This window comes from Eleginops maclovinus, chromosome 20 (assembly GCF_036324505.1).
Source record: "Eleginops maclovinus isolate JMC-PN-2008 ecotype Puerto Natales chromosome 20, JC_Emac_rtc_rv5, whole genome shotgun sequence".
In the NCBI taxonomy this organism is placed as follows: domain Eukaryota; kingdom Metazoa; phylum Chordata; class Actinopteri; order Perciformes; family Eleginopidae; genus Eleginops; species Eleginops maclovinus.
This window is the reverse complement of record NC_086368.1, coordinates 25,876,445-25,902,197: the sequence shown is the minus strand read 5'-3', so window position 1 is coordinate 25,902,197 and position 25,753 is coordinate 25,876,445. Positions and strand designations below refer to the sequence as shown.

At 41.0% G+C, this 25,753-nt stretch overlaps 1 protein-coding gene and 1 long non-coding RNA gene across 12 annotated transcripts in view; one reads left to right on the top strand and one right to left on the bottom strand.

Moving 5' to 3' along the window:
• Positions 1-25,753, top strand: part of LOC134882989 (inositol 1,4,5-trisphosphate receptor type 1-like) — a 99,507-nt gene that overhangs the window by 48,794 nt on the left and 24,960 nt on the right. For 6 of the 11 annotated variants that reach the window (XM_063911056.1, XM_063911053.1, XM_063911051.1 and 3 more), the window contains 11 exons: positions 1,586-1,633; positions 2,265-2,394; positions 5,912-6,096; positions 14,092-14,275; positions 15,069-15,331; positions 16,538-16,738; positions 18,460-18,570; positions 19,002-19,097; positions 20,281-20,415; positions 20,881-20,988; positions 22,461-22,692. In XM_063911056.1, coding sequence (XP_063767126.1) covers positions 1,586-1,633; positions 2,265-2,394; positions 5,912-6,096; positions 14,092-14,275; positions 15,069-15,331; positions 16,538-16,738; positions 18,460-18,570; positions 19,002-19,097; positions 20,281-20,415; positions 20,881-20,988; positions 22,461-22,692 — 1,693 coding nt within the window. The remainder of the gene's footprint in view (positions 1-1,585; positions 1,634-2,264; positions 2,395-5,911; positions 6,097-14,091; positions 14,276-15,068; positions 15,332-16,537; positions 16,739-18,459; positions 18,571-19,001; positions 19,098-20,280; positions 20,416-20,880; positions 20,989-22,460; positions 22,693-25,753) is intronic. The other 5 variants (XM_063911060.1, XM_063911059.1, XM_063911058.1 and 2 more) reach the window with 1 other exon arrangement.
• On the bottom strand, positions 3,049-24,887 carry LOC134882990 (uncharacterized). The gene is made up of 3 exons (XR_010168216.1): positions 24,713-24,887; positions 5,995-6,110; positions 3,049-4,518 (listed from the first exon to the last, which is right to left on the bottom strand). It is a non-coding gene; the product is annotated as an uncharacterized LOC134882990 (long non-coding RNA).

Below are 25,753 nucleotides of genomic sequence, written 5' to 3'. Positions count from 1 at the left end.
TGATTACATTATAATAATTTAAGGAGTTTTTGTTTGTAATATTTCTTCATTTTCTTTGGAGTATTGGCTCCATGCTGCTCTCTTACGGTTTGCAAATAATTTGTGAATAATTTATTAGATAATGGTGATCTATGCCATGTAGCTAAGTTTCAGCTGGCTGGCTAACTTTGCTTAGCTCAGGCTACAGTTAGCTAGTTGACTGCCTCCTTAAAAAACAATTTTGAGTTGTACACATTTGCTCTGTACTGTCACAAACTAATTTGTGTGTAAAATCAATACCTGTCATGGGTCATGTTAGCTGTGAAGTATTTTACCAGGGATAACGTTAGCCACAAACAAGCAAAGCCAGTAGCTAGTTACTTAACTTCCCTATATTGCTGTGGCGTTGGTGGTTTGTAGGCTGACCTGATACATTTATTTACAGCAAACTAGCCTTTTTTAAATTTTAGAATAATTAGCGGACGTTGTCCACTCAGGAAATGAGTGCTACGTTAGCTGCACGCAGTTAGCGCTTTCTGAAAGCTGAATATAGACAAGAAGGCTAATTGGAAGTGTGCATTAACTGCTAATCCTTCAGAATTCCTGGATAATGTTTGCAAACTTCCACGTAGATATAGATATAGATCTATAGAGCATTCTTCAGGCTCTTATAGCAAAATAGAGGAAGTGAGAGAAGGTCTCAGATACAGTTACTTAAGTCTGCTCACCACATGCAATACAAACCCATTGTTTCATGTGACTTGTTACAGTACTTCACACCTCTCTTTATCTTCATGGATAAGAATCACATCCTATCACTTTGTAATATTTCTTCTTTTGAGGGGCCCTCTCATGCATACCGCTCCCTCTGTGAATGATGCTACTTATCGGCTCTTGTATGTGAGACTCCTCCCACTTGTCCACAGCGTCCATTTTTTCCCTCTCTCCTTCCTGCTTCTCGTTCATCTTTCCGTGCACCTCTTGGTTTTGAATAATTTCCAGTTTTCTGACCTTTTCTCAGTGGGGTGGGAGGGGGGTTGAAGTCATGGGTGAGGTGATTTTCCATGCCAGATTGGTGCTTACAGTGTGTGTCAGCAGCTCACGGCTCCATTATGTAACCTCTCATGGCTTGTGTTTCACCCCCTCTGGCAGTTTGTCATGCTCTTATGTAAATAATGTTGGCTCTTTCACCCATAAAGTAAAGAGGGAGCCAGCACAGTGGACTGCAATGTTTGAATTTTCCCACACTTGACTGTCAATAGAGGGTCATTTAAGTGATCAGGGTTGATGACAAAAACATCCAAATGTAATATGTAGATGAATTAAAGACACATAGTTATATGCTGTTTTAGAATAAATGGCAGTCCTTTTCTTGCATCAAGCCTTGCATGACTTTTAGTCAACCTCACATCTTCCCTGACACAACCACTTCCCTTTTAACTGCACGATCTAATTTGTTTCCTGCATGCTAGTGAAGTTAAACTAATTTGCACTGTATTAACACCCTATTTTGTTTTTGTAATTTCTTTCCCAAATTTCCTTTTCCTGCCTTTTTTTTTCTTTTCTTACATTTTATTGCTTTCTGCTAACTCACCTCACCTTTAAGGAGCTTGATCCCAACCAGCCCCAGAAGCAACTGGAGGATCAAAGGAGGGTAGGTACTAACGTTTGGTTTGCCGTGGTCCGCTCCAGGCTGACTCTTGTGATGCCCTCACAGTCACACTGCTTCCACAGCATGGCAATCCCTCACTCTCCTGTCAGTTATTCGATATGTAACATGTGTGGCACATCAGCGGACGGACCTGAACTCTGGGTGTTCATCGCTTCTTTGACATTTGGTGACATGTTTGGGCCGGAGGGGCTGCGTAGGTGACTGTGCTGCATTGATTTACATCAAAACAATATGGGGAAACACTGAATGTCAGCATACATTGAAATGAGAAAGGGCACAGTGTCGCCCTTGAGCATCACTGACTGAGGTTGGAGGGCAAAGGTCAAATATGACGATGCTGTGTGTTAAGATCTTCCAAAGAGGGATATCTTTTTAGGATTAGCCTCCAATCATTTCTGCACTATTACTCGTCTTTGTTGTGTATTTTTGTTTGTATTTCTATTGATACAAAATGCCTGTAAAGAAGAAATTTGAATTTCTAAATAAAACTAAAGAGAGATTTCTATGTAAACTTATTACAGCGTTATATTGTGGGTCTTTCCATGTGTGACAGCTCCATTTCTGTGAAATTGTAAGTTTAGTTTAATCTTCTAACATCCTTTTTCACTAATAGGGCGAAGCTCTGCGGCAGATCTTGGTCAATCGATACTACGGGAATGTGAAAACTGGCCCGAGGAGAGATAGCGTCACAACCTTCAGCAACGGCCCACTCTCTGCGGGAGCGCCGGGGAAAACACCTACAGGTGTGTGTGTGTGTGTGTGTGTGTGTGTGTGTGTGTGTGTGTGTGTGTGTGTGTGTGTGTGTGTGTGTGTGTGTGTGTGTGTGTGTGTGTGTGTGTGTACGGTTTTCTTAAATTAACTACTTTAATCTAATACTTCCCACCGCAAAAGGGGGTTTTCTACTGGTGAAACAGTGTCCTACTCAAGCACGGGAATCCGATCCGTCTTTTACACGTTTTATTTCACCAAGCACTCAAACATACATTACACATGCTAGGTAAACAACAGCTCAGCTTCACCAGTCAAAAAACTGATCCTACCAACCGGCAAGTTAACACATGCGCAGATGGGACCACATCTGGTCTACATCTGCCCATATTTGGAAAACTTTGTGAAAACTCCACTGTGTGTGTGTGTGTGTGTGTGTGTGTGTGTGTGTGTGTGTGTGTGTGTGTGTGTGTGTGTGTGTGTGTGTGTGTGTGTGTGTGTGTGTGTGTGTGTGTGTGTGTGTGTGTGTGTGTGTGTGTGTGTGTGTGTGTGTGTGTGTGTGTGTGTGTGTGTGTGTGTGTGTGTGTGAGACAATGCACTGTCTGTTATGCCGATAAAGATAAGACGAACTGATTTTGAATGATTTACTCTGGGAAAATGTTCCAGCGCGACATAACATGAATGCACGGCACAAAACAAAATTCAGTCAAACTTTCAAATAACTTTTTATAGCTGCCAGCTGCAACATGTTAAGTTTAAATAAAAAGAGAACTGGGAAAACCTTTCAGCTATATTTAGGTAAACTAAACTAAAAGTGAACCATCTTTACAAAAGGTGTTTTCCAAAGCTTTGGGTTCTTTCAGAATGTCTAAGATTGGATGGAAATAAGAAGAATGTATTAGGTTTAAATCAGTTATTTAGTTTTAATATCGAATACTTTATTTTACACATTAAAGAGGCCCTTTTATGCGTTTTGGGGTTTACCCTTTCCTGTAGTGTGTTATTTAGGTTTTTGTGCATTTAATGGTCAGCAAAAATGTCCCCTCTGTGGGACAAATAAGGGGATTCTGATTCTGAAAGACTAAAATCCTGAAGTTCCCTGTAAAGGGAGTTTCTCTCGCACCCATCTCCCCCTGTTTACTTCTGTAACATAGTGACATCCCTACGTAACACCTGCTCTTCTATTGACTAGTGCTCCAACACATTGTACCTGATAGGCTATGGGGCGGGGCCATCTCTAAGTGGTTGACCAATCACAACAGAGCCGGTCAGCTAACCAATCAAAGCCGACTGGGCTCTGGTTTCAGACAGAGGGTGAAAAGAGGTGCTGCAGCACAGGCAGTGTGAGAAAAATAAAGAGCTTTTTGAACATTAAAGCATGGGAACGTCTCACAGTAGAGGCACACCGTTTATAAAACTTGAAAATGAGCAGAATACAAATAAAAAATGTAATCCAAATATTATACTATTCCTTAGTGAGAAAATCGTCCCTTGTTGTGAATACGAGTTCAAATTATTTCAAATCATTCAATGAATTTCACACGAAAGTGTTGTCGCATAATGTGGAAGGCCTTCTCACCTCGGAAATGTTTGTTTATTGGTTTCACAGATCAACCAGTCATAACGAAAGGCGTTATTTCTGTTGGGTAGCAGTAAACTAAAGCTGGCTTTCACACGGTTGCCCACATGGATCACAATTTGTTTATGTGCTGTCATCGGGTTCTCAAAAACACATTTATAGAACAGCATAGACTGAGGGGGAAAAAAATAAGAAAAGGCCGTATCGCCATCCACACTTTGCTCAATCTTTGCTCAATCAAGACTGACATTCACAAATCTAATAAATTGTTCCTAACTGACATTTATTCATTCCGACGAGTCTCTCATCACAGCCATGAGTCATCGCTCATCTCTAATGCTTCAGAGCGATCTTATTCACAGCCATGGCCTTGTACTCCTTTAAGCCCATGGACCTCGGCTCTGCCTCAGAGCATACTGGCTCTCTCCTCAGCATAACGTGGGCCGTGTTGTTGCCAGGCGACCAGAGAGCCATGCTCCGTCTAGAATGGGATGTGTTGTTGATTCAGTGGCCTGCACAGCCAGAGACGGCTCTGATAGGCGCTGTTATCTCACCGCTGCTGCAGTAAGAGTTATAGGACCTCCGTGGAACACAGACACATCAGATGTTATTTGTGGCGGATGGATAGAAAATACACTCCATGCTGCAAAACACTATTAATATCAACACAAATAAGCCTGTTTTAAACATCTGGACTTTATATTCATTATTAAAGCCAGAATTATTGGTGCACCGATGACATATTTTTGTAGGCCTTCCCAGACGCTACCATTTTGAAATATTGCAGAAACTTTGATCAGCTGCAAACAAACATTTATGATGCTTGCGCGTTTTGTTCTTCAGGATGATTGCCACACTTTTATACTACTGTAGTTGAGGCGGAAAGGCAATCAAAGTAAATAGCTAACGCAGGACTTTACGTTACCAGTGCTAAGCTAAAGGTGGCAAATATTCGGCGTTATAGCGTTTAGTGACTGTTTTTAAAACATGAAACACCTTCAGACGTTCATGAGTGGAGTAGTTATTGACATATATCTTGTATTAACCACAGACTTAGGCACCTAACAACAACTCATTTAAAAAAAAGGCTCATTAGGAGCATAGGGGTGCCAGGTTTTGGACTCATTCCTGCACCGGTCTATAAATCTATACCCATTTTTTTTCCTTTGTTGCCATTGTGACAGTTTTTCTTTGTGAATGAAATCATTCTGGTAACATTTTAGCTGTTTATCCTTCATGTTAGTTCCATTAGGCATTAGCTCTTTATGATAGAGGCCAGTAAGAAGGGCATAACAAATTGAAACCATCCTTTTATACGGAGAGAGCTGTGATACTGTTCAGGATTCTTGGAAACTTGATGCTATCGAGTAAACCAGCTGTTTTGCGCGGAACTGTAAACAAGGATGAGTCATCGGCAGATTGCAGATGGCATTGATAACCTTCAGGCCTTCCTCCTCTTATTATAGATATTTGTCTTTATCCAAGACAAAGTTTGGACAAACTGTTAATTATAGCATCACTTTGAAGACTCTTTTGGGCACGACGTCATCTCCTTGCAACAATGATAGAAATATGGTGATTTTTAAGAGCTGAATTTTAACTATTTTCTACATTTTAAAAGTCAAAATCCTTCCCAGTCAACTCTAATTGGTTGATTGAAGTGTGGGGTGGGGGGTAATTAATGTGCCTTTTTTACTAATGATGATATCAGTGAACATTAAACATCTGACTTTCCTTTTTAGGATTTACTTTTTTTTTTATAGTTTTAGGCTATAACTTTAAAAACATAATTTTTCAAGTCATCCATCAAACTGCATATAGCCTACAGTCTGATGGAAATGGTCAAACTCATAGATGCATTAAGTATTTAAGTATGATAATTCATCGTGACCTATCGTCTATTATGTAACCTGACTGAAATCTGAATACATCAGCATTTTAATACTGATGATAATTCACTTCTGCATCCATAGTTGTCAGCTCCGGGGTGGGAGGTCGAGGGGAGCTGAGTCTGGCGGAGGTCCAGTGCCACCTGGACAAAGAAGGGGCTTCTGACCTGGTCATCGACCTCATCATGAACGCCACCAGCGACCGCATCTTCCAAGAGAGCATCCTGTTGGCCATCGCTCTGCTGGAGGGGGGCAACACGGTCATCCAGGTGAGTCACTGGTTCTGAGAGTACAAAGCACACGTCAAACACGTCCAGACTGCAATTAAATGGGACTTCTGACAGCATTTTCTTTACAGACGCATGAGCAGAATCTCAACAGGGAGATGTTATCTCAAGGGTTCAGAGCTCTGCCGCAAAGAATTTAAGTTATTCCCCTGGAGCTCCACCACCAAAGGCAGAAAAAAATCAGTGGCTGAGGATGACTTTTGAGCAGGCAAAAGGTACTCTGTTGTTAGTGCAGCAACCTGGGTACATTTAAAAATAACTAGGGTTTGGGTTGGGGTTAGGGTTTCACAATTCGGTACAGATAGCATCTCGATGTTTTGCACTTTACGTTTTGGCAAAAAAGTGAAAGTCATTTAAGGCCATGTCGAGGAAAAAGGGAAGTCGGAGAGGAAGAGGAACAGTAGTCTCACAGAGGTCAAATCTTTACGGACAAAACTCATTGTTGCCTTTCCACAGCCAGACAGGGGTTGCCAAGGGAACGCTAACTCGAGCAGGTAGAGAGCCGCTGTGTTTGCAACTGCATTACTTGAGGTTTGCAGACAAATGTGCACACAGGCTCTTGTGTCAACATACATTGAAAAAAAACAAAACTTGCAAGTATTTGTAACCAATGCGAGCTGCTTGTAAGCCGTCTATCAGTGGATTCTGGTTTTGTGGTTTGTGTGTGTGTGTGTGTGTTGTGTGTTGTGTGTTGTGTGTGTGTGTGTTGTCTTGCTTAAACCGGCTTGTTGCAAAATACTCCAGTGTTTAGATAGTGTTGTTATTTAGGGTGGGAATATGTCAGACTCCTATGATCTATTCAGATTCTGGCCGTCCTCACTGCACTCATGATTAATTAAAAGAAAGGGGTGCAGCATTTCCAGGTAATTAGACATAACTAGCAGTTAAGCTAACTGATCATGATGAAGATTTATGTCTAAAGTGCTTTTAACTGCACGGTTAAACTCAATTTGACAGCATCTTACAGTGTTTTGTTTGTATGAGCATAATTAACTCAAAGTGTATTTTACTGAAAAACATCAGGAGTTAATTGTCTCTCTGGCACTCCCATGACTCCTGTTATGTAAGTGGCTCCTGCGTGAATGAAGGGCTTCAAAGCCCGAGGCCTTCAAACATCCAGGCTCTTAACTGCGTCATGCTTCGCTGGTGAAAAGATGGCAATAAAAGACGTAAATCCCCTGAAGCCTCCTGAGAGATCGAATATATTTCAGCAGTGCTATCTGAGGAGGAGTCTCCCCCTGTGGCCTCCCTCAGGACAAATCAGCTCAGGTGAATTATCGACTTAGCCAACAGTTCTTGTTGCATCTGAACTTTTCTTTAAAGGTCAGCTGGTCAGTGCAGAGAGTAGCTTGTGGCGTGCACTTTGAACTGGGCGGGGAACTTTTTTGTTTTGTTTTGTGCCACCCAGCCCGATGTTTGCAAAACTCTTTGTCTTGTTAGAGCGAATTATATCATGTTACCATTCAGGGTATCCCCCAGACAAGCTGTAATGCCTGGCCACCCTGTCAGTTGTTCAATTTTCACATTGAGATAGCTGGTACACATTCACAGTCAGTTCACCTTAAAGGGGCTATGCTCATTTCCAGGTTCATATTTGTATTTTGTGTCTCTACTGTGACATGTCTCCTTGCTTTAATGTTCAAAAAGCTCTTTATTTTTCTCATACTCTTTATTTTTCTGAGTCCAGCAGTGGCTCAGTCAGTCCAGCAGTGGCTCAGTCAGTCCAGCAGTGGCTCAGTCAGTAGGGGCTTGGACTGGGAATCGTAGGATCGCCGGTTCAAGTCCCCGAACAGACTTGAAAATATGGAAGGTGGACTGCTACTTGGAGAGGTCCCAGTTCACCTCCTATGCCCTGCTGTGGTGTCCTTGAGCAAGGCACCGGACACCTCCAATCCCCCCTCCCCATTGCTCCCCGGGCGCTGCACGATAGCTGCCCACTGCTCCTAGTACTAGGATGGGTTAAATGCAGAGGACCATTCTCACTCTGTGTGCTCTGCTGTGTTCATGTGTGTGACTAATAAAGAGGGTTTCATCCTCCGATTCTATCTACTCCCTTGCAGCAGCACCTGTTTTCACCCTCTGTCTGAAACCAGAGCCCAGTCTGCTCTGATTGGTTATCTGGCTGGGAAAACCCCAAAGCATTGGCCGTTGTTGTTGCTAGCTTCAGGGCTAACCACAGCCCCTCCATTAATTTTGATCCGTGGTGGCATTTCTTAACCAACAAATAAACTTTACACACAAATTAAATCAAATGTTATTTATAGAGCCCAATGTCACAAATGATGCATTTGTCTCCGGGGGTTTTACGGACTTTATAGCATATTACGCCCTTTGTCATTAAACACTTTTAATGCATGCGCAAAAAACCTCAAATTAAAATAGAAAAACTTTTTTTTTTAAACCATCAGGGTGAACAGAGTGCAGAAGATGTTGTGTGTACAGGAAAAACAACATAGCAAAATGCATCCAGTTATTTCATACAGTTAAAAAATATATATTTAAATTATAAATATGCTCAACAGGGGGCCTGGTTTGCAGAACACTGGCGAAAAACCTGCGACTTTCTTAGTAAATAGCACTATGTTATTTGCAAATAAACAGCAAAATGGCAAACAATATCTCAACTTCTACCTTTCCGCCTTTTTTAACTTTACCTTTCTGGTAGAAAATACCCTCAAAGTGCACTTGATAAGAACGCTGCATCAGTTTATGGGCTTGAAAGCAACACAGCTATCAAGAAGCTTCTTGTTTCCGGTCTAAAGTAAAGTGTTTTTCTCCTTCTCCGGCGTGGCGCAGGGACAAGCGAGCTTTGTTTTAACCATCTTGGGCCAGAGTGACTTTTCAACATATCAGCAGATACACCACATTTTCCTGTGTTGCATAACGACCGGCCGCCTTAGCCCCTCTTCTAGGACAGAAGGTTTCTTGTTGTCTTAATGAAAGCGGGACAAAAACAAGCTCACAGGTTTCTGCAAGCAGCCTTGTTTATTTATTTTTGAGGTTATCCGGGGTCGTAGCCAAGCCAACAACATTTCTTGGAAAATCGAGTAGAGGAGAGAAGCATATAGAGCTGTTGGTTAGCGCTAAGATGAATTTATCCAGAGCTCGGCGGTAATTGTACCTGATGTGGCGGCTCTGAGAGGTAAGAGTGTGAGTGTAAAGGAAGGGGTCAGGAGGCACAGTGTAACGGTCATTTCCCCCCTGCATGATGTGTCTGGGAAACACACTAAACAGGCCACCACTTATTCCCTCCCCAGACATGTTTATCAGCCTGCCCAAAGAATTACTTCCTGAAAACGTAATAAAATGTACACTCGACCCGATCGAAGAGGCAATAACACTAAATAATGAATCACTTGACCAATAATGTCAAAGAATGCCATGACTGATAGCGTAATAAGGATAATTTCAGGGGGTTTTATACTGCTGATGGTAGAATGTGATGGATAACATAAAAAGGTCTGCTTTTTTATTCTCAAAAAGTGTGAAAGTATACCACATTTATGACGCTGTGAGTTCCATGTCCTGAAAACATTAACCTTTGACTCGTTTTATTTCTGCAAACATGGCCTTGATGCGGTTGGTAGAACCTTTCAATCACAACAGATTCAAGTTAAGTTGCAACCTCTGGTTTTGTAAAAAAGAAGCTGCTAGTTAATCTTTTACCTAAGTTATCATTTCCGAATGAGTTTATGGTCTCATTCGCAAGTTTTCTACACGTTTGGATTAGATAAGTTTCTACTTCATCACCGTTGCACAAATACTAAGAAATGCAGTCGGCATCAATAAAGCATTTTGTGCATTATAGTAAAATAGACGACCCGGATATATCTCAGGGCGGGGCTACCCTGTGATTGACAGCAAAAACCACAGTGTTTTTGTCTTTTCTTTAGTATAAGGAAGTAAGAAGTTTGATTGTACTTAACTTCACCCTCTTGTTGTTCCTTCTTTGTATCAAAGAGCCAAGCTGGCGACGGCCAAACTACAACTACTGCTTAGAAACCCTAGTCCACAAACCAATGGTGGCTGCAGGGCTACTACTGTATGTCCAATTCCTATATACAGTCTATTATTATCAGACAAATATGCATTAAACTAAAATCACCAGTCAGGATATTGTATTACATTATCAGTCAAGTTACTACATCATTTTTTGCTGCATGCCTTTTCCTTATTTTAGCCTACCTTACCTTTTTAGAAATTCTAAACATTGAATTTCCCTCATATGTTAACCCAATAATACTAATTTAAAAGAAAGAAATGAATTTGTTTAATGCAATACTTTCTTTAAACTCTGGCTTTTTTATTTCGTCATCCAAGCATCTGCATATACACTGAAAAATATATATTTTATTCGCTTAGCATGTCATAGCTCAAATGCATTTCTGAGATGAAGCTCCTTTTCTTAAGATAGAAAAACAAATATCTTAATGATATGAAGACCTGGTGCCAGGGTTTTAATACTCAATAATGTTTGGCTTGGAAAGCATTCGACTAAATAGTTATACAATGATGCAAATATTATATATATGTGATTAATGATAATTATATACAACCCACGCCTGCATCCATCATCATAGGCAGGCCTACATGTTGTGTGACACGTCGGCTGGTTGTTGTTCAGGGATAAGCAGCACACTGTGACACTTATAGTGAAACTCAAGCAGACACCCGGCACTCAGACTGTATCATCACCTTAAACTACTCGGTTGCATACTCATCTGTGCTCTCCATTAGCACACGCACACACACGTACACACTCCTGGATATTCTTAGACACTATAGAGCTTATTCCAAAAACAGCTCTTAGAGAGAGTGTGTGTGTTTGTGTGTGTTACGTAGGGAAGAAAAAAAAAAGGTTAGATCCGCACCTCACTGCCCACTAACCCTCTACACTGTCTCTATGATCCTGAGCTATCACAGGACCAAACAGGTGCCACCGCTCTTACTCAACAGGCTTGTTGCGGCACGCCTGATACCCTGAGGCAGTGACTCCCCCCCCCCCCTCCCCCCTCCCTCCTGCACGGGTCAGGTTCACTTTACTGCTTCTACTTGGAAAGCTTTAAAAAGATCCTGCAGGTGGGTTTCCAGGCACCAGCGTCATCACCTTACCATCAGCGGTGTAAAGAAACTAATCACATTTACTCAAGTGCTGTAAATAATATACACTTTTGAGGGACTTGTATTGCTACTTTGTGGTTCTACCCTACTACAATTCAGTGGTAAACCATGTGCTTTTACTCCACTACATTTATTTAATAACTTTAGTTACTTTGCAGGTATGGATTATTGATTTGAAACCTAAACAACCCTTAGAAAATACTTTATTTTCAACTGGAGTAACATTTACAAACTACCCTTCAGTACACAAAGGAATTAAGACTAGCTGCACCTCTACCAGCTTCAATAAACAGTTTAATGCATCAATTATTCTAATTAAAACATGTAATGTATAATGGGCCTAATGTGCGTAATGAGTACTGTAACTTTTGGTACTTTAAGAATATTTAGTTGATACTTTTATACTTTTACCTGAGTAACATAAAACGACTTTTACTTGGACAGAGTTATTATTACCCTCTGGTATTTTTATTTTTACTTAAGTGCAAGACTACTTTCCCACCTCTTCGAAGTGTTGAGGGTATTCTTTTTTTAAAGTTTATAAAGTGCAGCTTTTTAAGTGTTGTGTCTGAACTACTTGTACGTTCCTTGGCTCATTTCCTGCAGATTATCTCGTGAACGCACACTCACTCGTGCATTCAAAACCTCTCCGTCTGACTGAATCTCCGTGGTTACCGGCTCGGCGGTGGCAGAGTGCGCCATTTGAAAGCCCTCCAATGAGCACAGAGATGGCTTTGTCACTCACCAAGGTGTCAGGCTGGAAAGGCGAGAGGGGGAGACGGGATAAAAAGAAAAAGAGGGAGCTGCTGGTGTAAACAGGCCTTACGTAACCGGCACGTGTTGATGCCAGGAGCCGGGGGGGCAGCTGACAGCCAGAGAGAAGAATAAAAACAGGAGGAATGCAGAATAATCACAAAGGAGGCCACCATGTTGAATCTGTAGAGGAGGAGACGTCAACATAATGTGCTGAACATGAATGACAGCTGCAGGATCAGGGCAGCTCCCAGGAGGCTTAATGACTCTGTAGTGAGACATGTACAAGGCTAAGCTGTCTCAGGGGGGAAGCTGAGCATGATTGGCTTACTGACCATTTCCTCTACAGAATGACTCAGCAGTTAATGGGGAGAAGTTCTGGGTAAATTGGATTGTCATAAAGCTTGTTATCACAGATTTAACGGGTTTCCTTGTGTAGGAAAGTGCATCTTCCTGTCCCACTGATACCTGTCTTTCAGTACCTTGCTTTAAGAAATTCCATTATGTTTTGAATAAAACAATACACTTTTGAGGCTAATAAAATCAGTTGATAGCCGTCAATATCAGAGATTTCATTTGGTTTACAATCCTATGTTTACCTACCATTCAATGTGATTGGTCAATACTTCTCAGACTACCAATACCAGAACGCTTCCAATATCTAAAACCGACTCTGGCGGAAAAATATGGGACAACAGTTGCGTGCTGTTTCTGTGCACAGAGACGTGTTGACGAGATGATTGCGATCAGTGAAAAAATTTAGTTTTTACGGCCGCAGTCATGAGTTTTTTTTAATACGGTAACCTTGTAAAGCTGGTCCTGAAGCTGTTGTCTGGAGAAGTAGGGCCTGGTTGCATAAGTCCTCTGCTGTCTCTTAATCAGATCACTATCAGCGAATGAGCCTATCTTGTCAACAACATGATGTTAACAGCTTGCAAGAAGAGACTGTTGCATAACAAAGACCAGGAAAACAACTTGGATTTGACTAATGCATTAAGTGTTCGGCAACCCTTGGGACTTGTCAGGTGATCCGATCCGCACTAAAATTGTATATAATTAAATCATTTCTATCTATCATTCCCCATGCAGGTCTTTTCTCTCTTTTAGAAACTTATCAGAGCTAAACCTGGACGTCTTATGTAACAGGCTTTCAACACAGCCCTAGAATCTATGTTTGTGATAACTCTTGCTTGCATCAAACCCCGCTCCATACACACACACACACACACACACCTCTCCTTCCATTTTCAGACCCTCCCTCCTCGCTCTCACACCGCACGCTCCTCTCATTCTGTTCTGGCGCTGAAAAGCAGGGTAGGGTTTTCCTTGTTCTCCCTTCCATACTCCCTCTCTCCTCGGCAGTGCACAGGCTGATGTAACAGTGTTAGAGCTGAGGCGCTGTGAGCCCTCACTGTAACCACTCAGCTGATTACAGGTCTTATGTAAGGAGGGATTGTGGAGGGGGGAAAATGGAACAGAACATATGAGCCCGTTGCAGAAAAACAACAGCTCCGTGCACATGAGGCTTACGGACAAGATTGCCGTTTGTGTAACCCCGCAAACCTCTTACTCATGCTGAATCCTGCAGAGTCCATAAAGCCTATAAAAGCAGAAACGTCATCTATCGCAACCACACAACATTTAATTGCAATGGAAATTAGGCAAATGATAAAAAGATGTTTCTCCAGCTGCGTTGGCACGTGTTTTGTTTGTGTGCATTTACAGTAGTGTGTCCTCAGCAGGGTTTGTGTAGCTGTGTCTTTGTCGGTGCATGTATTTAAGTTTGGCAGCATGTCAATATCCCAAAAATCAGGTGAGCCCAGGGCAGCCTTTCAGAAGGCTTTTACAGTGAGCGGAGGCTTATGTAACTGCCTCTAACTGAACCTCTGGCTGTCAAAACGGTGTAGAAACTACATGACAGACAATGATAAGAAGTGGCAGTTATTTAATAAAAAATGGCCTTTGATCTTAAAGGCCTTGCTCTTTGATTGAAGAGAATAAAAACTTTGCTGGTATCCAACATGAATCAGCATTTTCACATAATAAACTAATTAGAGTAAAGCTGACATGCTTCACATGCTCTTCTTTCTTATTTTTCTCCAGCGGTCGTTCTTCCAACGCTTGACGGGCGACAACAAGTCCGAAAAGTTCTTCAAGGTGTTTTATGAGCGCATGAAGCTGGCGCAGCAGGAGATCAAAGCCACTGTGACGGTCAATACCAGCGACCTCGGCAGCAAGAAGAAGGAAGAGGAGCCGCCGGACAAGGACACGCCATCACGCAATAAAGGTGAGGGGTCAGAAGATTAGACTGGAAAAGGTAGATCATATTCCAAAGGGTCACATGAAATCATTATACTTCATCTGCAAAGTTGACTATATAAATAAAACTATTAACTTTTATAGAAAAATGTCAAAGCTTGTAAATGATTGAATGACTGTATCAACCAGGAACAGAAACAACATGACCTTAAAAGACATACACCACTTGCATAAAAAGACCAGCTGCAAAACAGCTGTGACTTACACTAATAGAACCATTATGACTATGAAAAAACGGAAAAGGTTTTATCAAATGACAAAAAACAGACACAAAACCACTCAAAATACATGCAAATCAACTTCAAAGAGACAAAAATGACCAAAAACTGAAAGAAAACAACAACAGATGGATGCTAAAAACTAAAAAGAGAAACAAAAATAGTTTAGAAAGATGCAAATCAACTACAGAAAGACCCAACAGAAGTAAACCAACAACAAATAACTATAGAGATGCTAATTAACTACATAAAGACACAAAACCTCGATAAAGAAAAACAAAATCACTTCAAAGAAGCATAAACAAACTGCAAAGACACAAAATGACCACAAAGAGAAATACAACAACTACAAAGACACACATTGAATAAAAAAGAAGACAAACAAACTTAAAGAGACACAAAACCACAACAAACAGAGGCCCAACAACACTAAACGTTCTCCTATTAATTAGAAGTGGTTGGGCCGTTTGCATGCCTGTGCTCAGGGGGGTGTGTGTCCTATCTCTGATGGTGTGTGTCTGACTCTCCTCTGTCCGCGGTCAGTCAAAGACATGCCGGTGGTGGCAGTGGTGACCGAGGAGGTGAAGGAGCAACTGGTGGAGGCCACCGTCGTCACCAAGAAGGCCTTCACCACCTACCGCCGCGAGGCCGAAGCCGAGGAGAACCAAGCGGCCGCCGACGGCACCCCCGTCCCGCAAGCGGACAAGGGCCAGGAGGAGGGGGAGATGAGCGTCATCATCACCATCATGCAGCCCATCCTGCGACTCATGCAGCTGCTCTGCGAGAACCACAACAGAGATCTGCAGGTCGGCCATTGCAACCACCCGTTTGTTGTTTTGTTTCTGTTTGTTTTGCCTAAACCCCACCGCCCCCGTGACATTTCCTGACCTGTGTTCTGAATCACCACACTCGGTTATACAGAAACGAAACCGTGTAGAAAATAGGCACCATTTGCAGAACTTCCTGATGCAGCTGTTTCCATATCTCGTACGTCTTGGTCTGGTTTCGCTATGAAGAGAGTGTTGTTGTGAAGTAATGGCTAAAGCCCCGGCAGACCCAGACAGGAGACTTCCTTCTTGTACTGATTCAGTTTGCACTTCTCACCCTGGGCAGGCCTCAGTTTAATATAGTCAGCTCCGTGCTGAAGCGCTCTGTCTCGTCCATTTCTGACCCAGCATGGGCGCAAGGTTTTGATTTCCCGCCAGCGATGTAGCACATAGGATCAATTCACGGCCATGTTTCTGTTCCTTCAAAGAGATGGAGTAATTATCTGGTGGTGTATGGGTTTACACAGGCTAAGGGATGTACCGGGATTACGTTACCAGGATACAAAAAGAAGTTACTGACAGTTACATTGAGAATAGACGCACTCAGATGACTGTTAGATTAATAAAAAAACTGGGATTATTTGCAGGATTATGTATCAATAAATACCAATATATTACAGGAAGACGTACCGCCTGGATTTTCATTTTGTTTTCATTTACTTCCATTCTTCATTGATTTAGATATCTTTGTTTTATTCAGTAGGACACCAGATTTAATAAAACTAAAAAACAGTTTGCTTTTTAATTCATGTCTTAAACTATTAACTTTTAAGCTTTACTTTTCTGCAAGTCTATCCTAACTGTACACTTTTTAAAATCCTAAATATCTTGGTTTCTTCTTTTTCTAAAGCCACATTGTTCTGTTGCCTGACATAATTCTGTCAGCAAAACATCTTATTGATATTTCTTGGATTTTTTATTTATTTGCATTGCGTTTTGATATTGAGGTGATCCAAAAGAAATGGAAAGTAATCAGATTACATTACTTTTGATACTTACAGTAGATTACTGATTACAGTTTTTTCACAGGTAACTTTAAACACAACATATTAACTCAAAATGTCTGGAGAGAGTGCTTTAAATTCCCTGATCTTGAAGGATGACTCATCACAAATCAACAGCAGTCCCATGGCTCTCAGAGAAAATGCTGTAATTACTGTATACTCTTTCTCCATCCATCTCCAGAACTTTCTGCGCAACCAGAACAACAAGAACAACTACAACCTGGTGTGTGAGACTCTTCAGTTCCTGGACTGTATCTGTGGGAGCACCACCGGCGGACTGGGGCTGCTGGGACTCTACATCAACGAGAAGAACGTGGGACTCATCAACCAGACGGTGGAGAGTCTGACGGAGTACTGCCAAGGGCCCTGCCATGAGAACCAGGTGAGGCATGGACACACAGAGCAACAGTATCCAAGCAAACATGGATGTCCCTTTTAAGACTATTTGACTGTGACAATAAAAAAGTCCCTTCTTATTTAATTTAGATGGTTGTCTTCTCAAATATCAGAACAATATTTACACCTGGGGTTCTTTCCTTTCCTCTCCTAAACTAAGACAAGTTGAGTCTCATTCAGTTGTGCTTTCGTTTCCATTATACTTGAGATGGCAGTGAAGATAATAAAAAATGAGGATTATTTATCCTACTTATAAATAATATGCAGATGCTGATTTTTTTTTTTATTTATGCCACTTTTTGAGCCACAATGAAGTCTAAAACGTGGCCTTAAACCGACTAGATTAGGTTCACTCTGATTGCCAGAAATGCTTCTTTCATTCTGAAGCCTTTGTTAAACATGTGCTTCCCCTGCCGGCCTGTTAAGAGGGTCAATAAAGCAATACAGTAGATTGCAAAAATTGTGAATCACTGTAACCATAAGGGCCCTTCAGCATACAGTTATATATGTGCACAATATTAAAAAAAGGCTTATGGGTCTAGTATTATGCAGGATTAATTGTGGACACAGTTAAACACACTGGACCAAACACATGATCCCATAAAGGTTTACCTGGCGGAGATAATAATCCTCAGTCAAGTAAGCTTTTTATTTTAGTGCTGCTGCCTTGTTTCTTCTTTGCTTTAATTATCCTTCAGTATTTCTCTTTGGGCTACACATTTGTTCTTTGGTTCTGATTAGCATTGCTCAGATCTTCTCACGTGGTGATGGCCTCCTCTGTTCAAGCCGCCGTGGGGTCATTTTACTGCGAGCAAGTGGCTAAAAGCAGTCGCCGTTTGAATTGATTTCTGTTCCTTCAGACGGCTAGAAGAGAGACTGCCAGACGAAACAAGACTCTTTGTTCTTACAAGGAGCTACTCTTAGTCCGTGTTAAGTATCTTCGTGAAATGGTTCCAGCATATTTGCCCCAACATATTTTGTGGCCACAAGCCGTTTTTAGTTCTTGGGTGTGGCATCTTGTTGGCGAAGTAATCAGTGTAGTGACTTCAAAACCAAATATTCATGACTGTGCCAGGGCAACTGTTTTAGGGAAAAGGCATGTTTATTAAATATATAACTGTCTGATGGTTATTAAATTCTGAAACCCTAAAGACTTAAATATTTTAATACAAAATACAGATTGTGTTTACTGTCTAAAAACAGAAGTCAATTGGACTCCTTTTAAAGAGGCTCTATTATCTGTAGTCGTTTTTGGTGCATGTAAATGGTCTGCAAAGGGTAAAGTCCCCCCCCCCCTGCCTGAAACGCCTCTATTGGACTCCTTTGGTTACTTCAATAACATAATGACATCACTACTTTCTATTGGCTAGCACTCAAACACATGTTTCCTGATAAGCTAAGGGTCGGGACATCTCTAAGTGTTTGACCAATCACAACAGAGCCTGCCAGCTAACCAATCAGAGCAGACTGGGCTCTGGTTTCAGACGGAGGGTGAAAAGAGGTGCTGCAGCACAGGCAGAATGAGAAAAATAAAGAGCTTTTTGAACATTAAAGCAGGGAGACATGTCTCAGTAGAGGCAGAAAATACAAGTATGAACCTGAGAATGAGAATAATATGTCCACTTTAATAAATCTATAGCGTCTGCTTGAATCTGGTAGCCCTCCAGTTTCAGTCCACACTTGAACTTGTTTTTTCTTCTTCCTCAGAACTGCATTGCCACTCATGAATGCAATGGCATTGACATCATCATCGCTCTCATCCTCAATGACATCAACCCCCTCGGCAAGAAGCGGATGGATTTGGTGCTGGAGCTCAAAGTGAGTGATTATTGATCAGAGGGGGAAGATAAACACTTGAAAAATGTTACACAAGGGGCATTTTAGTCTCTGAGATAATTCTTCCAAAAACACTTTTAATTTGCTTCAAATTAGGCAGGGTTACAACTATCAGATGTGACATTTAAATGGAGAATTGCGCTATTACATCACTGGAAACATAATTCTCGAGATATAATCAAGTAATTACAGGAAATGAAACAGTGTTGACATAAATAAAGTCTGCCAAATATATTTCATTTCAACACATGATCAACTAAGTACTCCATTATGAATTACATAAGAAGCCCACAAGGAAAATATAAGAAGATTTCCTACTTTAATGGTGATTAATTGATTCCCCCGTTAGGAAACCAAAATAAATTAACCTGATTCTGTTTGTCCTCTTTATCTGTGCTCTCATCTCTTCCTAGAATAATGCCTCCAAGCTCCTTCTTGCAATTATGGAGAGTCGCCATGACAGCGAGAACGCAGAGAGGATCCTGTACAACATGAGGCCCAAAGAGCTGGTGCGTGTGACATCATGCAAATACATTTCTGAGTGTTACGTGGATGTTACGTGTGTTCTTGTAATCCTTTAAATATCCTGTTGGCTTTTAATTTTGGAACGCTGCTACAGTATAAAGTCAAAAGGCCCTTTTTTCTGTAACGTTGACGTATAAATAAATGAGACCTTTTAATAAAACATGATGATATTTCCATAACTTTTATACACATCAGTACTTCGCAAATCCTTTAGAACAATATCTTCATGGATGGATTAAGTAAGTATCAGGGATAACTCGCCTACCAGAAAAAGACAAAATGACAACAAACAAACAAACAAACAAACAAGCTATAAAGAGAAATAAACTCAATTAAAAGAGACATGACTACAATGAGACATTAAACGACTGAGACGAACAAGGAAAAGACTACTCAAGCTACAAATAGCTGCCAAAGACCAAATAGACTCGGGTTGTCTTAACCCTAACCCTGAAAAGGGGCAAAACAACAATAAAGAGCCAAAAATGACGACCAACTGAGACAGAACACCTAAAAACAGACACAACATGACAACAAAGACAAACAAAAAGACTATAAAAGGATGTCAACTACAAAAAGACAGAAAATGATACACCAACCTGGAACCGCCCTAAAAATTATCACAAACCGATGCAAAAACAACCACAAAGAGACTAAAAAGAGACGCAAATCCACTACAAAGAATCAGAAAAAGACCACAAACAGACATGAAACAACTACAAAAAAAAATACAAATACATGAAGCTGGTGCATGTGATATCATTCAAGTCAATATTACACTGTTATGAAGAAGAAGAAGAAGAAGACATACTTTACTTAAGCAATCCCTTACAGGGAAATTGCTTTTCTCTACTCTGTTGTGTCGACACACATTACACATACAGAGGACATACATGCACAAACACAGAGGAAATACATGCACACACAACCACATGCAGAGGAGAGGTGGCAGAGCAGAGAGGCAGCCAGGTACCCAGCGCCAAGGGAGCAGATAGAGGTTAGGTGCCTTGCTCAAGGGCACCTCGGCAGTGGCCTAGGAAGAGAACTGGCACCTCTCCAGCTACCAGCTCACTCCATATTTTTTTTGGTCCGATCGGGACGTGAACCGGTCCCTACTGACTGAGCCACTGCCACCCCTGAATGGATGATATGTGTGTGTTCTTGCAGGTGGAAGTGATCAAAAAGGCCTACATGCAGGGGGAGATAGAGGTGGAGGAGCCGCAGGAGGGGGAGGACGGAGAGGAGGAGCACTCGGCATCCCCACGCAATGTCGGGCATAATATCTACATCTTAGCACATCAAGTAAGCGACTAACTTTCTGTATTGTGTTAATGCTGCAGCACGTGCATGGTAACATGATGAAGAACATAAATGCGTTACTGTAAGTGTGTCGTTTCCTGTGGCAGCTAAAGACATGTGATACTTCTGCCATCCTACACTCAGCCCTCAGGCTCTGCACCGCTCAATGGCCACAGTGTCCTCTCAAAACATGATTAAGGAACGACTACAATTATAGTTGTGCTACAGCCACTATCAATACACACCCCGCAGCCGTGTGGTTGAGTGGACGGAACATTGTGCATTCACAGGAAGAATAAATAGCACGGACTGTGCGCGGCCGCTAAGTGCCAGCAGTGTTGGCTCAGAGCGGCGGCACGTGCCAAGCCACCACGCGTGAACGCATTTAAGGCCAACACTTCTGATAACGGTCTTCGTGATGGTTCTGTTTGTCATTGATTCGATGCTGTTTGTTTGTTGTCCTCTCAGTTAGCGCGTCACAACAAGGAGCTGCAGGCCATGCTGAAGCCGGGGGGGACGTACGGAGAGGGAGACGAGGCCCTGGAGTTCTACGCCAAACACACGGCGCAGATTGAGGTCAGTGGATTGGACTGTGCCTGAACTGCAGTAGACCGTGCCTTTCAGGATGGACTGCTGTTGTTTCTAGTACTTTTTTAACATTAAAGTGTTGTTGAAACATTATCAAAATTGTCACTTTTGCACACGCTCCCACCACACGTCCATTTTTAACGCAGAAAAAAAACATACAATATATACCTCAGCCAAAGCTAAATACTTGGAGTCTCAGCACTTTTTTTTAATGGTAGCGTTTTTCTGAAAAATAATCAAAAAGGTCGCTATGACAGGGCTGTCAACTCTTTCCAAAAAATGTACATTTCACACCCCCGTGCCGCACATCCATGTTTTAACACAGAGAGAACTAATTAAAATAATTAAATTTTTATCATTTTTGATTTACGAAAGTTGATGCTTTGGCAACATTGCTTCTTTTAACTTTCATGCCAATAAAGCCCCTTTGAAATGAATTGAAAACTAATGAATATATATCAGCAAGATGCCTCAGATTTCAGCACTTTTTAAATTGTTTAAGATTTACCGAAAAATAAGAACATTTTTGCTATTGTTTATTTATTTAACAGGGACAGTCCACATGTATAAACATTTCTGTAAATGTGCCGGAGTTAGCCAAGAGGGTATTTTTCATCTGTAGTCCCTGGACAGATTTTCACCCTAAAGACACATTTTATGTAAATACAATCAGTAAAAACATGCAGGGCTGCCAACTCTTACGCCACACTTCTCTTGTTAATCATACTGCTCAAAGTTCAAACTCACAAAAACAAACCAAGGCAAAATGACAGACAAATCCCCCCCCCCAAAAAAATAAAGATAAGGAAGAAAAGGGAGGGATTAAATCACAGTGATTAATCAGCATCATTTAGCCTAAATTGTGCCAGTTATTCTTCATTGACCCTTATTAGTGGCTTGACTTTTATCTGTAAATGCTATAAAATTGAAAGCTTGCATGTTGAACTTGTTAAACAAAAGTCCCTGAGAGTTAAGGACTGTTATACTCGACGTCAAGACTTATAAAATGCACGACTTCACCATAACTGAATCTCACTCCAAAGTAAATAGAAAAGCTGGCTGCCCGGCAATTATCTTACCCACTATGTGAGATCTATTGTAGGAAGTCAGGCGCAGGGAATTGCTACATGTTTTTGCAATGACACGAGACATGTGATGATGTTTATTTTGGCCCGCTCTCGAGTCCCAAAAAGGCCAAAAGTGCTCTCCACCGTGCACCTTTGGATTCTCTGCACGCTTTCCTTGAAATGAGGAATGCTGATTGTTAACACTGTTCTGTTCTCTCGTTGTTTGCACAGTTTATCAGCCTCCATCTAAAGGAAACAGGGCTTTTATTTGTATTATAGAGTACAGTATGTGACAATAACAAGGAAGACCTCTTGAATGAACGATGTGTAAACACATGTGTTTTTAAAGAAAACTGCACGTGTTTAGAACTTTTTGTTCTGTGGTTGGTGCAGATTGTACGTCTGGATCGCACCATGGAGCAGATAGTGTTTCCCGTGCCCAACATCTGCGAGTTCCTCACCAATGAGTCCAAGCTGCGCGTCTACTACACCACGGAGCGCGACGAGCAAGGCAGTAAGATCAACGACTTCTTCCTGCGCTCCGAGGATCTCTTCAATGAGATGAACTGGCAGAAGAAGCTGCGAGGCACCCAAGAGGCTACTGGAGACGCAAACACGGTTCCCTGTGCGTATATCTCCTCCACTCTGTATATCCTGTAGTTTGCTGCGTTACACGCTGTCCCTTTGCTTCCCTCCAGGCCCCTGAGGAACCCCCACTTCCAAAACACTATATAAATCACATATATATATAGTATTAAAGGAAAAATAACCCACAATATGATAAGTTGACAGTGCTGGAAAGCCACTCACTACATTGACTCAGGGCGGTTTCGAGGTACTTGAGTATTTCCATTTCATACTTACATATACTTCTACTCCACTAAAATTCAGTATCAAATATTGTACATTTACTCTCTTTTTTCACAACATTATTTACTAATTATTTGCAGATTCATTTCATTAAAAAAAACTAATGAATTATAATGTACTTTTATTGATTGAGATAGGCAGTCAAACAAAAGTAAATAATACATTTTATTGGAGGTGCGTTACACAACACGCAACACCCAGTACAATTCAATTCATACTCATTAACTATAATCCGATGAAATTAATTGATGTTTTATTTCTAATAGTGTATTTTGAATAATGTACTTTAATTATATTGCTTTTCGTGATAAATATCTCTAAGTTCTTCCTCCTCTTTCGATCATTGTATATGAATCACTCACCCCATACGACCTTCAATTCTCGTGTGAGGAGGAAGAGGAATCAGAATATTCCCCTGTACGTCACTTTTAGCAATTTGCCAACTCCAGATTAAGTAACATTTTGGAAATTTCTTCCACACCTCTTATGTGACGATAGGCCAAATAGGCTTTAGCCACCAATGAAAGCTGTGTCTGCAGTCGAGACTCTACCTTGGGCAGGAAATCAGAAGAATTGAACTTCTACTACTGTGGCGTAAACATTGAGAGAACCATAAAAAACCGTGATAAGGATGACACACCAAAAATAACTTGGCACTCCGGGTTCTCAAAATATGAAGGGAAAAACAAATCGGATGATACGCCCTCACGAACAAATCACAAAACCTGAATTGACTTGAAATTTATAAGGATTAATAATTACCGGGTTCAAAATAAACCATAAATCTGTTTATTAAGGCTGCCCCGGTGGTTACCAATTGCGTCATTGCTGCCAAGCAAAGCCTAATCCATCTGTAGCGCTTATACATATCAGCAAATAGGCTGAACACACTTTTCTATGGCACAATAAATTGTAAACAAAGAACACTAACTCACTCTAAAAATGTGAATGTGTGAAAGGGGGTCTGAACCCTGGAGGGATGGAAATGGAGAGAGCATGTAAACCTCGATAAGCACCTTGTATAAATGACTGGAACATAACAAAATATGTTCCCTAGGATGCTTTTTTCAGCCAGAAGAGAATGATGTGTGTGAGTGTACGCAAACCGTCTTTTGATTCAATCCCATTCACAAAATTGTCTCATCTTTATATTTAGAATATTGTTTCTGTATTCTGTGATTGATATTACTGTGTAAGGTTACTTTATTTCTGTCTTTCTGGAAACTTTTTCGAGTATTAACCTTCACACCAACACTTCTATTAGTGTCTTGCCACTGCAAAAAGGGAATTTAGAGCTGAAACCAGCAAAGGATGGATAAACTGGTGTTAAGGTCACACGTGTAGAATGATTTGTTTTTGTCTGGAGAGCGATAATGTAGATATTTATTTGTATTCCTGTGTTATTATAAACAACATTAGGACAGTCAACAGTAAACGTGGACGGCAAAGATAGCTGTAAAATGATGGAAAAGAAATCTGGATTCTCTCTTGATGTGGTTCTTACACTTTGTAATTTAGCCGACTGAGTTAGCAGAATGCTCCAAGTCTTCCCCATTTGAATAGGATTGACAGATCAACCTGTTTTATCCACCTGACAGTTTGAGGTCATGTTAAGTTTCACATCTTTACTTTTGAAGCTAGCATGCTGGCTCAACATTACTGAGGGAAAAATCAATGCAGGGTAGCGGAAAGGGGATACCTCCCATGTCAGCATGTGAGGGATCAGGAACAGAAGACAGGCGAAGCTGTTCAAAGATGATCCAGAATAAGTTTACCTGGGAAATGTTCCATAGCATCGTGCTGCAGAGCTCCAGGCTCAGACCCTGTCCCACGCGGAAACCCATCTGCATCAATAGGACCCATGGCGGGAAATCATGTGCGTTATCATGCCTGTTCAGGGGGAAATCCTGGGAGTTTATTGCACTACCTTGTCAATCTATAACTTATCGCACCACTGTCTTATCTGCAGTGGATTGTTTTATCACGCTGATGAATAGTAGCTAACAGGGCGTATAACTGATTGTGTCACACAGCTAACGCCCTCCATCTTATTTGATGTAACTGTAACTTATACGTTTAGTTAATGTAATGTTAAGCCAAACATACTAACCTTAAGAGTTTGCTAGTTATGCAGATGTTGTAAGCAAACTATTGCTCATTTCAGGACATCAACGATAGGAAAAAAACAACTTAACGTAACTTTTTAAACTAGCAATAACTTTAGTTTGCTGTGCCTTTAGCTTAGCAAGCTAACGTTAGCATACGCATGAGGATGGACAAGTTATTTGCTGCTTATGATTACACCTGCTTACTTTTTAATAAAAGTTGTCGTGTTAAACAATAAATAACTTGTACTAACCTTGACAGTTTGCTAGCATTACCGAGCTATGCTGATTTCCTGAAAACGATTGCTAATTTTATGACATTAAGAGGGAAAGAATTGTCAAAAAGCTTAATATAATTCTGAAAGCTTACGTTAACTTGAGTTAGCTTTTCCTTTTAGCTAAGATAGCTAACGTTAGCATAAGGTTAGTACAAGGTATTTGCTGCTTATGATTACATCTGCTAACCTTTTTCTCTACTTTTAAACAGAGAGTCGATTGCTCATATAACACATTTCAAAGGTTTTGAAAGTATTTTGAAACTGTACATCTGAATGTCCTGTTATGCTCTGAGTGACTTTCTGAGGTGGCCTGTTACAACCCTGAAGTGAAATGGGTCTTTGATTATTGACAAATATTTTCCACAATAAATATTGGACTCTATTTATTCTTATCTAAAAGTAAAGGAACGATAGCTCATATAAGAGATTTCAA